Raw genomic sequence first — 13,814 nt, forward strand, 5'->3', positions numbered from 1 at the left:
AGGCACGGCGTTAGAGCGTGACAATGCTCCGCATAGGCGTTTTTGGGGCTGAACCTGGCTGGGTTCATGACTTGGGTACTGTAAAGACTTTTTCAGCACAGTTTTGATTTTGATTGTACATAGATTTAGTCTCGTGGTGTGCCAAGCATTGACTACTTGCTGCCACGTAACATACAAATTTGAAGCACATGATGCATGAACAAAAGCAAAAAGCCACCGTATGTGCAGACGTAGCGCCGATGATCTCGGCACCTGCTCCCACCCCTTGAAGGTTGCCACAAATCATCAGAATTGTGATGATGCCGATCAAGGTAGTGACTGGCAAGCTGTGGTCGGACGACGTTGCTCGAACAACCATGTCCCAAACAAGAAACTGGGGTAGCATGGTGGTGGGCGGAGTAGCGTTACAGTGTTGACAGAGATGCCGGAGAAGAGGATTATGCGATGGCCACTTGCAGTACGAATTGGGCAATGTAGTCTCGGTTGACAGAAGAGAATTGGAAGCTGAAAGAAGGACGCAACCCTATCCATGATGGCCTTTTACGATGCTCACCAGTCAAAACGTAACCATGACGGTATCGCTAGGTGACACTGGAAACGACAATTCCCGGCGCCTCCGATTCACGGACGGCGTAAGATGGAGGCATATGTTGAAATGTCGAGATGACAAGATATACTGGAAGGAGCCAAACAGTTCTCACGTCAGAACCAAAACTGACCCCGGCGAACCCTACCCCTAGACCTTGAACAAATTGGCGGGCTTAGATGAGCATGGTTACGTGCAAGCGTAATAATAGGCAATGTCAGAGAAGTTTTGAGCGTTTGAAATTTGCGACGCATACTTTGGGAAGCAATCAGCTGTTGCACCATCGTCACCGTTGTCGATCCCCTTTGCTTCCTTTTCCATGTAGTCAACCGTTGATGGATTTTTTTTTTTTGGATCTTTTGTTCCGATCCTTTCTTCCCGTTCCCCTTCCGCCCCCCCCCCCGTCGAACCTTGTTTGCGCGCACCCTGTGCCCCTCCCCCCATCGTCATAACCTATGTGGCTTGCTACTGTCAACGCCAAACATTTAAAAAAAAAAACGGCGCATGGATGAAATACGGATAGATTGGCGGTGTTTTTTTTTTTTTTCTAGGGCGGTGGGAATGGAGATGGGGGTCGCTAAGAAAAAAAATAAGCCAAATCAGCACCACAAAACAAGGCCCCTTCTAATATGGTGGACTGGATCGGAAACCTGGTCGGGAACCGCAAACCATTGGTGGCTTTCGATTTTTATCTCGGCGTAAGCATATTCTAGGCCTAAAACGTGCCACACACACCCCCCTCTTCCCCTCCCCTCCCCCTCCCCTCCCCCCTCACACACCAGTGACACTCGCCCAGTGACCACTAGCCGGGGGCGAGCCAGCCAATCTGTCTGTCACTGGACCGATCAAGCAAGCCCCCCTACAAAGAGATATGACAGTCAGCTTGGGGAGCAGATAGGTTTAGTTGGTGGGGAGCCGACACCCCTGAGGCTGAGACGAACAGGGAGGTTTCTTACTTTTTAATCCCCTGGCAACGAGGAAGCAGACGGGCAGGATTTTGAGCAGGCGTGAGATTTTTTTTTTTGGTGTAATCTTGCCCGGGCTTCATTGTGGCTTGAGGCGTGCGATAGGCTTCCGTTGGGCCGGGTTGCGCCACGGAGTCCCGGCCGGCTAACGTTGATAACTATGAACAGGCAGGCAATTATTAATGTCGTTTACGTCTTTTCAATGGCAGGAACGAACAAATGGAGCCAAAATCCTTCCAAAAATAAAAAATAGTTGTCGTCAAAAAGCTGAGCCTGCATAATATTGCTGGCCCATTTCCCTGCACGACACGCAGAGGGCGCGCGCGCGCCCGGCGCCGGACGGTCCGCCCGCAACCAGATGTCCGATGATCTTACAGACAAAAGAGATGGCGCTGCCTGGGCAGCCCATGGATACCCTTGCGAGTCCCGCGTCATCTCCCCTCCCCCAGGGGAGGGGGTCAAGCTTTTTTTTGAATGACTCGTTCGTTTAACCAACCAAAGCAAGCCAGTCATCAGTGCATATTATCTGAGAACGCCCGCCCCCCGGACCAATGCCGGATGGAGTCTGTCCCGGAAAAGGGCATGTGCATTTTGGGCTTGATGAACAACAAATCTCGATGGTACAAAAGCAAAGCTTCGCGTTGAGGTTGAAATAAGCGCCAAGAACAAGTTCTAGATTAAACACAGCGCAGAGCCGCCTTCAATATACGTAATCAGCGGCGCAATCCTGCATTGATTATTCGCTGGTGCGCTATCATAGACTGGAATGGTGTGCACACCAGGCAGGGCCAGGCAGCCAAAAGCTTCTCTCTCTGGCCCATGGATGTTAGTTAGTAGGTAGGTACCAAGAAAAGAGGCGCTCGTCGGGCGCGCTCTGGCTGCCGGCGCTGGTGGCGTTGCTGTCAGACTAATGCGTAGATAGACGAGCTACGGATAACTCTATCTTGCCCGCTTTCTATTGTTTATCTGACCATGTTCGCTTTTCGACGCACCACAGGGATCGGGATGTTTGTTTGTTATGGAACCAAAAACTTGTTCATGACTTGCCCTACTAGCTAGCGTGGGCGGTTATGCCCTTCTGAGAGTACCTACCTATTTAGTAGCCTTTTTTTCTCCCACTGAATCTACAGATACACTGTCGTAAACTAGCCCTGCGGCCCGGTAAGCTTAAACTGTAAAAGCTCGGAAACTTAAATCGCAAGCCAACCATGTGCCTGCCCGCAAATACAGGGTCCCTGAAAATCACTTGACATTTGCCACCCTTTTGTTTTTTTCTTTCCAGTTGATTGCGTTTTTTTTTTTCTCCTGCACGGCGACTCAAGAGGGTAACAACGTCTCTCCGTGAATCTAACCACCCCTCTCCAAACTTGTTGTTTTTTTCTAGGGTAGTACTACTCCCGTTACATCTACTCGTTTTCTTTTTTTTTTTCCTCGAAAAAAAGCTTGGCAAGAGGAAGAGCCGAGACTGCTTTGTGAAGGAGCGCATCGCGCTCCGTGATTAGTCGGTTTTTTATTTTCCTCAGCGTCGCAGCGACGACCCAGGAATGCAGTCAGTCTCCCCGCCCCGAGTTGCGTTGCATTGCGCCCAGCCGCTACCGCGCAGCACGGGCAACCCAGTGCGCACCGCCCATGCAAGCCTTTACGCTTCTTCCCACCCCAAAATCTTTAAACTAAAGCTTGTTGCGATGCGATGCGTCAGCTGAAAAAGGTTCAACAACAATTTGATGGAGTGCGCGCCGAAAAGGAAAACTGGAGGTGGAGCAAGACGGCCAAGACTTGACTCGTTCGTTCATCGTCGCTGCGTCTTGACATGATGGCTTACTTGATCGTGGACCGACGTCGAACGAACGAATATGAGAGAGAGAGAGAGAAGTGTGACAACTGGCCCGGTGGCCGCCGGACCTCGATCCATCCATCGCGGCCCCTCTCTCCCTTGGGACCCTCCCCCAAAATCTTGTTGAGCACGCGGTCTGTCTGGAATTGCCGGTTTCGCAGATGGCGCCTCCACGCCCCGAGTCCATGATGAAGTTGCCAGCGAGCATGGTTCCCACTGCCGACCCCCCGTGCGGTTACTTGAGACAAAAGCTTGTCAGTGGCTTTGCTGCCTCGCTCTACCAAGGAGGAATAAGTCGTCATCGGCAGTCATTTTAAGCTTGTTTTCTTTTCCTCGGCGCTGCTGACTGCATACAGCAGGGCCGTTGCTCCCTCTTGGCAAACACAACACCAGACAAAAGAACAAGACGTCATCGCGATTGCGTGCCGGGCGAAACAAAAGCACCGAAAACAAGAGAGCACCGTTGGGATTCAACCATTGGCTCCGGTCCATTTCTGTGATTGATTGCCCCATTCGTCTCGTTTAACAGAGAGACAATATACGCCCCTGTCAGCTGTGATGCAAGCCAAGGTCAAAGCCTCTCTTTCTTCTCGCGGTTCGCTTGGCACTATTAATCTATGCAGCAAAGAATGTGCACGGGGAATTTGCTCAGAGGGTTAAAAAAAAAAGGAAATGTTCCACACCTGGGGGGGGGGGGGGGGGGAAACACTCAATCAATCCGTGCAACCCCCCCTCCCTCCCCTGCAGGATTGACAAATGGGTTGTTGCGTGTGCAGATAGATGGTGGCGGCGCGCAAAAAGCGACTGTGCGGGCCGACTCCACGAGAAACTAGAAGCCTGTTGGAGAGGGAGGGGGTGTGTACCGCGGACAACGAGGCGGAACCGGCATCTAACTATATCGATTCATCATTGTGCATTATTGGATGCAAGATGCGTTCGATATAGTCGAACCGCTTGCCAAGTTTAGCCGGCTTGGCTAGATGGTATGGCAACGGTGCAACCACGGTGAGGCTTCCAGCTGGCCGACGGACATTTATGTATGCCTGCGAATGGCAAAGGATTTGGTGCATGCTCTTTCCGTTTGAGAGAAAGTAATCATGATGGACTTGTTTTTGTCAGCGATTCATTTGCGTTTTGCGCCCGCAGGACTAGCGAAAACCATATCTTTGACAGCAGCATAGCATCTGTGTTAGCTGCCTGCACCCATCCATCTCTTGGCCAAAAAGGTCTCGGCGATTGCTGCTAGAATAGACATAGCCTACCCGTGTCATGCGCCAGAGTCTAGATCACGGCCAAGAAAGGCAACGTAACCAGTTAGTTGCGTGAAAAAAATCAGTAAAAATTAAAAGGGGAATTTAAAAATAATAATAATAATAATGAGAGAAGAGCTACCGTAACGCTGGCCCCATCCGCCCGCCCTCCCAGCTTTCCCAAATTGCCACAACGGCGCTGCTCTCTTCCAACAAAGTCCATACGCAATTTCACGCCCACCTTGTGTGTGTGAACCGAAAGAAAACTTGTTGATGGCGGAATACCCCCACCAAACCACCTTCGTGGGTGTTCGTTTGACACCCTTTTTGTTTTTTTTCTTCTTCAACCGCAATATCCACACGCCCAGGGGCGGAGGGGGGGCGCTTTCCGCGGATGCTGATCCGCAAGTCAGTCTATGTTGTTGCCCAGGCCATAATATGGCAAACGAAAAAAAAGTTATCGTTGGCGAAAGCCGCCGAGGGTGGCTTACAAAGTGCAATTCAAGACGCAGCTATTGGCGCGCTCGTTTGAAACGGGGGGGCTTCCAATGGAAGAAGAAGAAAAAGAAGTAAAAAAGTCACCCTTTGTGTCCATCTTACTTTGTAATTCCCGGTTGCAGCTTTCTTCACCCGTTTCCCCCTCCCCCCCATGTGGCCCATGATTGTGCATGTTCATGACTGGCTAGGTTGTCTCTATTGCCAAACGAGCCAAAAATGGGTGGGTAAATTTTTTAGTCCATCTTTTTTTTTTTTACCAAAGATCATTCAGCCTTTTTTTTTTTTTTTTTTTTTTTTTCTTTGTGTGGGCTCCTTATCTAAATGGCTTTTTGCGTTACATGGCCGCGTGGCACCCTTCACTCACCGGAATCGCTGAACACGAGACAGGAAGGTCGGTACAATCTAATTTTCTAGTAGAGTTAAGCGTATCAAAAAGCTTACGAAGCACACAGCTCATCTATCCCTATCGCTAAACTAGACGAACGCACCGCCAAGGTTTCCTGTTTCAACTCTCGGCGCGGAGAAACGCAAGCGTGGAGGTGGGGGAGAAGGGGGAAAAGGGCCAGCGAGGGAATGGACGCAAGAAGGGGGGGTGTTGTTCTTGGCGATGGTAACCCATGGTTAGTTAGTTATTTAGTGTAACATAGGAAGCCGAGATGTTTAATTTAATGCCTTCTTGGTGTTCCAGCGGGGTTCGCTGCATTCGTCTTGGCGAGGCGAATGGAGCATCTTGGCCATATAAACACTATAAAACAACTCTTGATTGAGATGTGCCGGAACTCACATGTATCGGCCTAGTCAGTTTTGCACCCCCTCCTTCTCCCCCATATTGAGAGGCGGAGGGCACCGAGGAATAGCTGCTGGCACGCCTCCAATACGTAGCGAGGTTTTATTGCTTTCCCCTTCGCTATATGTAAGTCGAATCTCCGTGATATTACATTGGGGGTCAAACTGCATCAGCTGAGTCGGGTCTCGACAAGGTGGTGGCAATAACCGTTAACCCCCCCCTCGACTATAAACGTGGAATGTCTTAACAAAGGTAGGCCATAGCATATTGAAACGGCGCGGGTCGAGCGAACGGCTACCGGGCTTTTGCACCAGGGACGACGATGCGGCATTCGCAACCTGCTGACTGCAGCGGAAAATTTGATTACCGCTTCCAAAATAGCATCTATATTTAAAACCATTCCATGCAATTTGGGGTAAAATATCAGTTCTGAATCAGTCGTCAAGATTTAACTCTCCACTTCTTGTTCTGGCTCGGCCGATCGAATACCTTTGGTGGCGCGAGTTTGTGCCCATCTCGTGACCTCCCCCCCGCTTGGGCGGCCGGCTCCGTGAAGGCCTGGGGATCAAAAACATATTGATGCAGTATTGAAGCTTTTTGTTTCTTTTTCATGTCTCTACATAGTTATTCAAAATCATAGTTTTCGGATCGAAAGATGGGAAGATGGGAAGAAGAAAGTCTCCGGTCTGGACCCATGCCTCCTCGTATCGGCGGCCTTTGCCCGCCCCTCCCGAGTGTCCGTGCCCAAGAGGCCAATTGTGGGAAATGTAGCCTTGCACAAGTCGTGTCTCCGATTTCAACAGCCTTTAGCGAGATTCGCATTTGGCTCTTGGACCTTGTTTAGGCTCAATTCGATCCAATCGCGCGCCCTCGCGCGGGGGACCAAGTCATAAGGCCACGCGTCGCTCAACAACCTCGTACGTGGGTGGAGCATATTCTTTTTTTGCAATTGTATTTAGACTTTGAACTAGTCAATGGCACCGTTGTAGTTGATGATGTTTGACATGGAGAGGTTTTGAAATGCGTGATGGGGGCAGGCGGGAGGCCAACATAACGTACCCGCAAGGGACCCTACGCTAGAATCGCTTATCAATCAGCCCGATGCTGAAGCCACTCGCTGGCCCCCAAAGGACATGTTGAAAGGGAGTTAAGAAAAGAGCGTTGGTTAAGATCCCCGGATAGGTGTTTTGTTCTTTTGATAGCAGGTGGTGATTTGCCATGGCGAACTAGAGGACGGCGGAGGCTGTTTGGTCGAGAGACTGACTGAGTGAAAGACTGACGTACAACTGTTGAGCAACAAGGCAACCTTGTCTTTAAGATTTTGGTTGGAAACAAGTTGGTCCAATACTAATTGGCAAGTGTGAGATGACGGTATATACGAGCAGTACAATAAGATAGTATAAAGCCTCTGTCTACTACACTACGTCAAATCCTATACACCAAGCCTTCAGAGAACGTTTGTCTGACATTTATTGAATAATCAAAACAACCAAAACTTCTATCAAGTCTACAGACTATATAGTAAAAGAGGCTATAGTAAATAATGTTTGCCGCAATACGAGGAGAGTATCGAGTACAGGAAAAGGACTTGAGTCAATTCAACCACGACCATGCAAGCAGTATACTATCAATACAATGATAGTATAACACTAATGTACCACACACGCCTGCTCTTGCTAGAAACTTATCATCATATACTCAATTCGAAAACATGAGGGTACTTGATAGTATGCGACCTCAAACGAAATGTGGTAGCGGCATCTGCTGTCTGAGAACTTGCACGCACTCCTGTATAGACATACAACTACATGACTGTTTACAAGATTCTTGTGTGGTGCCGCAATCAGATATCAATCAGGAAAGAAAGCGCTGAAAGAAACGAGCACCCCTAATTCATACTTGTCGATGAAAGCCATATTCCATTCAAGCCCGTCCAAGTGGTGCGTGTCCCTAAGAAGGTGTACAGGGTAGAGTATAAAGTAGCATCATGTTTATTTCAAGAAAATTATTATTACCATCATATCATAAGAATATTTTATCCCCGTACATTGCCTTATCGAGAAGCATAGCTTCTCCTAGAACCCATACCGCCGCTCACGGCCGCTCCATACTCCCTTGACCAGTCCCCCATATGACAAGCACGAAAAAAGGAACAAGACCAAGACGCAAAAAAACAAGAAAAAAAATGGATTGGACTCCAAGAAAGTATCGCCAAGTATAAAAATGTAAAGAAATGGAAAACGAAATCAGAGTTTGGGGTATAATGCCTGTTTCTCAAGAGAGACAACAGAAGCATGAGCGAACAGGAGGTATTGCACAGTGCAAAGTCAAAAGTGCATCACCCAGAATTGATCTCTAGGGGTTCTTGGAAACCGTGATCCATGTGCTCATTCACACAGAAAAATAATGGCAGCGAGGAGATGCCATGTTTTTTTAAGGTGTGGGAATGTTCAACGACCAAAACACACAAAATTCTGGCGTGTCGAAATGCAGCGTCATGCGCGCTTGATAGGGTGTAAATCGCCTAGAGGCTGCGACATAGATTCCATCCATTCTCGATAGCCAGACAGAAAGGAGAGCAATCGCATATATGGCGACAGAAAGCATTTGCATACATGGCGACGCGCGCATGTGTTTTGTGCTCTGATGATGGTTGCAATCATGTTGGCCTACGCCCGTTCGAATGAGGAAACGGGTAGGCTGCTATCGTTGCTCTGATTGGCCGCATTGACACCCGCCTGAATGCATCGCGCGACGCGCCAATTATCATGAGCGTTGTGCGCACTCTATACAAAAAGAAGGGAAAAAAAAGGTCACCTGCTCATGACGAGCACTCTGCTTTTTTTTGTGTCTTTTTCGCGCTTGACGAAATTCAATCCTTGCCAACCAAAGGCAACGCCAAAAAGAAAAAAAAAAGGGAGGAAACAAAAAAAGAAGAAAAAAAAAAATTGCCACGACTAGCTTATACGCGAGGTGAGGCAAGAGTCCTTTGCACGGGGCTTCTAGTTAGACACGAGAACTGCCATCGCTATACCCAGCGCCATTGTACATTGGTGGCGCGGCGTGGCCGTGCTGCGACGACAGCCCCGAGTAACTCTCCGCATAGCTTGCCGGCGTGGCTTCCCACCTGGGCGGGGTGGCGGCAGACGGGTGATGGCTAATGGGCGTGTGCAGTCCACTATGGCCGTAGCTGCCCGTCGACACTGTCCTGCTGTCATATGTGCTGACGGCGGGGAGAACGCTGGTGTTGATGCGCATGGGCGGCGGCGGCTGGTGGTGAGGGCTGTGGTTGCGCATGCCGCCGGGGCTCAACGCGCGGCCGACGCTGGGGTACGACGCCGTGGTATACGGTGTCCAGCTGGGCTGCGAGCCGGAAAGCGATCGCGGCGAGGGAATGGCATCGTGGTGGCTCGGAGCAATCGAGTATTGGCTGTGCGCGCCAGCATCGCCGTGATGCGACGACATGCTCGAGTGCGGCGCCATGTGCGAGGCCGGCGATGGTGCGTACGGGCCGCCGCCGCCGCCTGGGTTCATGGAGCCATTCATGCTTGGTTGAGACATTTGGCTGCTGGGACTCGCGCTATACTTGCCGATAATCTTCTTGAGCGCTCCCTCAAGCACCTTCCATGGAAAGACCTTGACGTCCTTTTCAATGTTTCGCGGCTTCGGGTTGGGAAAGCCCATGATGAGCTTGAAGAACTCTTCGCTTTCGGGCTTGGCCTTGGAGACTGTCAGAGGGTGGAAGCCCTCGAGGTTTCGGCGGATGCGATTCTTCTCCTCCACGCTGAATCGGTTAGGCGAGGCGACGAGTTGCTCCAGCAGCTGTATAGTATCCACGGATGTGACGTAGCATTCGTTCTTCTCAGCCCAATAAATGCACGAGACGCAAATGCTATTTGGCGGGCGCTCATTTACGGGCACTGGCTGGAACTCGGCCGTCAGAGTAGACCCGGATTGTGTCTTTCGAAAAACGACGATTCGGCGACGATTCTCCCACTCCTCGGTCGTCCAACCATCAATCATGGAATCCAGCGAACCCTTGATCTTCAAGACAGCCTTGGCCGCATAGAGGGAAATGGCAGCATACTGACTGCCAGCGCCGCTTCCACTGGTGATTGTGCTCGTACGAATCAGCGCAGGTGTGTTTGGCGAAGACGCGGGCATCGAGAGGCTGCTTCTTCCGACGCTGTCAAGACCGCCAATGGAGCTCCGGGTGCTGCCCAGAGGAGTGTTAAAGTTCCACCCCAGCGAGCGGCGTCCACTGTAGCTCGAGTCAGCAAAGCTGTTGCTTCTATATGTCGTAATCATGTCGTTGTGAGGTTGAGGAAATGCTGCAGCATAGGGCCCAGGCTGTGAGGAATAATCGTAGCTATTTGTAGAAGTTTCGGTGCCAATGTGACCCTCTCCGGATTTGGGTGAATGGCCTGGCTGATCGACATGCGTGCCGGGTGCGCCCGGCTCGCTCTTTGGCAGCTTGTCGGGTCTCGTGACACCATCTCCGGACCCTTCCACGTATTGAAAGTGCCCGGCAACAGCCCTTGAGATTTCGACGCCCGTGGGATCTTCTATGACTAGTGACAATGGCACGTTGCTCGAGTTGGAGCCCGTGACTAAAAACTGCGGCGCATCGGCGCTGCACGAGTAAATGAAGCCGGAGCTGTCCTGGTTGTCCCTCGCTACATCTTGCATGGAGCATTTGTGCGAACCAAACTGCAGAAAAAAGTATCGAATCTGTGACGACATCGGGAACAGGTCGTAGGGTGCTGAAATCTTGAGGTAAACCTTGGAGCCAAAGCCGCCTGAAGCTGGTTGGCACGAGATGACGGTCAGCTCGGATGGAAGGTACGAGGCGACTGCATTGTTGGAGCCAAAAGCCTGCTGGTTAAGATGAGCAAACTTGTCCGCATGTTGGGTTGAGAATGGTTGCTGGTACGGGTCCAATGCAGCGTCTTGGTATCTCGGTTGATCGTAGCCTAGCAGTGTCTTGTCAGTACTCGCCTTCTTTGTGGTACCCTGAACGCTCGTGAAAACCACAAACGGTTGGCTGGGTATAATTTGCTACGCTTTCCAGCAGTCGCCGTGGTTCATGGTGCGTCATGACTGAAGCAATGAGGCCTATGGAGAAGTCGAGGAGCGTGACATACCAGGTATCGAGGGCATCGAGGGTTTACTGTAAGCCGCCATTTCTTTGAGTAGCTGCTCAAAGGCAGATCTAATTATGCGTGGTAGGAGACGTTTTGTGGCAGTGGAACAGCAACGGACTTGACTCTAGATCGTAGTCCTCTCAAACACTGATGATCTGTCTTGAAGTGTTCTTCTGTTACTTTGGCCAGTTGACGATGCTTGTCAAGTTGTTAGTAATCTTCAGCTGGCAGCCGAGTAGCATTAACAATGGTCGGCAGTCGACACCATGACGGTGTAGACGCAGCATCGTTCACACAAAACTCCTAGGCAGTGGTATGATTCGCGATAAACTCACATTGAGTAGTCCCCAGAGTGAGTTGTCACCCACAAGGGTAGTCGAGAGTCGTGACAGGTGTCGATGAGGGGAAAGAGGATGGAGAATACAAACCGGTGTCTTGGAAAGAAAACGGGCTACACAAACAGTTTAAACCAGGTCTCGACGAGGTCTTGACGGGAGGGGATCGGTTGCACTAATAGTGCTCCCTGGCGTCTAGTGCCTTGGGTTCGGAGATTTGATATGCGACAGCGCAGAGACTACCAAGGTGCAGGTCGAGGCTGGTGCTTGTGCCGTGCAGTGTCGAGCTTCTTGTGATGTCGCGCTAGTTTCTTCTTGCTCTGGAGAGGGACGGGGGGGTGGCTGGGTGAGACAGTGTATGGGTCTTGCGAGCTGGTGATGGGACGGAGCAAGGTCCTACCAGTGGCGGAGAGGGGTTCCGATCCAAAGCAGAGACACTGGCATTCCAAGAAGAGAAGATCAGTAGGCAAAGTCGGGGAGGGGGCTTTCCTCTTCTGCCCAAAAAGCTCTCAAAATGGGGGAGGCGGTGTCTGAAGCAACAAAGATGGTGTGCGGGCCAGGCAGTCACCGTCTCATTGGGGTCCAGGCACAAGTTTCCAACACAGGCAGAAAGTTCCTTGGAGGCTGGTTTCTCTGGGAAGAGGGGGAGGGGGAGGGGGAGGCACGGTCAAAACAAATTGAATAGGTGGAAACGGTCTCTTGTGATGGGATGAAGACAAGGCGGTTCACTAATTGGTAAATAACGACGGGGTCAGCATTCTTTTTTATTCCCCATGGCAGAGTCCGGACGATGCAACGCGACAAGTCCACAAGAGGCAAAGGCTGGCTGCAAAGCGGCAAGGGGAGGATGGAATGGAAATTACCACGGAGATGCTACTCACATTACCAAGATTGGGCGATACGGTGACGGGAGAGATATACTAGTTGCCAGTACAAAGTGGCAACTTGAGGTTAGATGGCTGTCGGCTCGCGGCCCAAAATGCAGTCAGTGGAGTCGAGATGCTGCAAGCGCAAGGCTGTTTTGAAGGGAGGGAGATGAACGTCAGCGACGTAAAGTCATGGTACGGATAGTGTATCTCTGACGAAATTCGCTAAAAGGGAAGCCGTTGCAAGAGGTATCGACGAGATAGGAAACCGGCTTTCCAGGCAGGGCAGCAGGATGGGAGAACAAGGCCAAGTCGGGAACAGCATAGACTGGTTGAAGGCAGTGGAGTCGAAAAAATCCAAGTGAGATTCAGGAGAGTCAACGTCTCGGGCGTTCCCCCCATCCCCTGTGGGTATTCTCGAGGTCGGGTCGAGAAGAGAAGTTATTTGGGAAACACGAGGGGATGCTTTCTTTTGGCAGACACCTTTGGGGATGATGGCGCTATGCAAGTCGTTCTTTTTTAGCTTGCGCCTTTTGGGTCGGGACGGAGGAGGAGGAGGAGGAGGAGGAGGAGGAGGAGGATCCAGTTGGACGTGCACCTAAGACAAGGACGAGCTGCAATGTAGCAATGAACAAGAGAGGGCGGGTTGGTCTTTTTTTAAATGATGAGAAGAGAAGCCCTCTCAGCCCGTGGCCTAATGGCCTAAAATGTTGAGCGCAAACCATATTGCAGGCCTCAGAGGCAACAACAACAAGGCTAGGGTGATGCAAGCCCATCAAGCCCGAGCAGACGAGAGCTGGTCAAGTTATTAGGGCGCCGGTGAACAAATAAAAAAAATAAAAAAAATAAAAAAATGAAAAAAGGAATAAAAAAGCGGACAGACGCCACCAACTTGATCTGGCTCTCATGGGGGAGGGAGGGTGACAAAGGTGTATGTCGCCGTGTCCGAATCACTGCTTTTTTTGCAAAGGCCACTCCTTGTCGTCACTGGGCTTGTCGAATCTTTGGTCGAGTTGCAACATCCCACGCCCTGTCTCCATCTGGTCAGCCAGCCAAAGGTGTGCGCCAGAGCTAGACCAGGCATGGTAGACGACGAAGCCCAGTAAAGTAACATGTACGGCAAGTACGTACATACATGGAAAGGATGGCATGGGCTTGCTGCCGATGATGGTCAGGGCCTAGTGCGGATACGTTTTGGCCCTCTTGGTCGTGGGGGATGGGCCAAAATGTCTAGCCGTGTGCCCGTGTTCCCGCTGGCGCGGCCACCACCGTTGAGATGCGAGATGGTAATGATGGTACTGGTATCCGTGATGATGGATGGGTATGAGCTTTCAGAGGAGGGATGATGCAAGGGTAACTGGAGCAAGGGTTGACAGGCGGACGCCAGACAGGGATATCTTGGCTGGACTTGGCGTAGGTAGCATTTGGGGTGGAAAAGTGGGGATCACAAGGATACTCCCCTCCCCTGCCCTCCCCTCCCAACTGCCCTGTCCCCCCCAGGCTGCAGCTATTTCTTTTTTCTGCCTCTTGCGTTGGCTTTGTAGTTTGT

The 13,814-nt window shown here is 50.9% G+C and overlaps 1 protein-coding gene across 1 annotated transcript; it reads right to left on the bottom strand.

Annotated features, from left to right (window-relative positions):
* Positions 1-8,926: 8,926 nt before the first annotated feature.
* Positions 8,927-11,104, bottom strand: BBA_04959 (MedA-like protein; the record flags this gene model as incomplete). Its single annotated transcript, XM_008600056.1, has 2 exons — positions 8,927-10,893; positions 11,065-11,104. 2 exons carry the CDS (start codon positions 11,102-11,104, stop codon positions 8,927-8,929), a joined length of 2,007 nt encoding a protein of 668 aa, XP_008598278.1.
* Positions 11,105-13,814: the final 2,710 nt, after the last annotated feature.

This window comes from Beauveria bassiana (genome assembly GCF_000280675.1).
Source record: "Beauveria bassiana ARSEF 2860 unplaced genomic scaffold BBA_S00012, whole genome shotgun sequence".
In the NCBI taxonomy this organism is placed as follows: Eukaryota; Fungi; Ascomycota; class Sordariomycetes; order Hypocreales; family Cordycipitaceae; genus Beauveria; species Beauveria bassiana.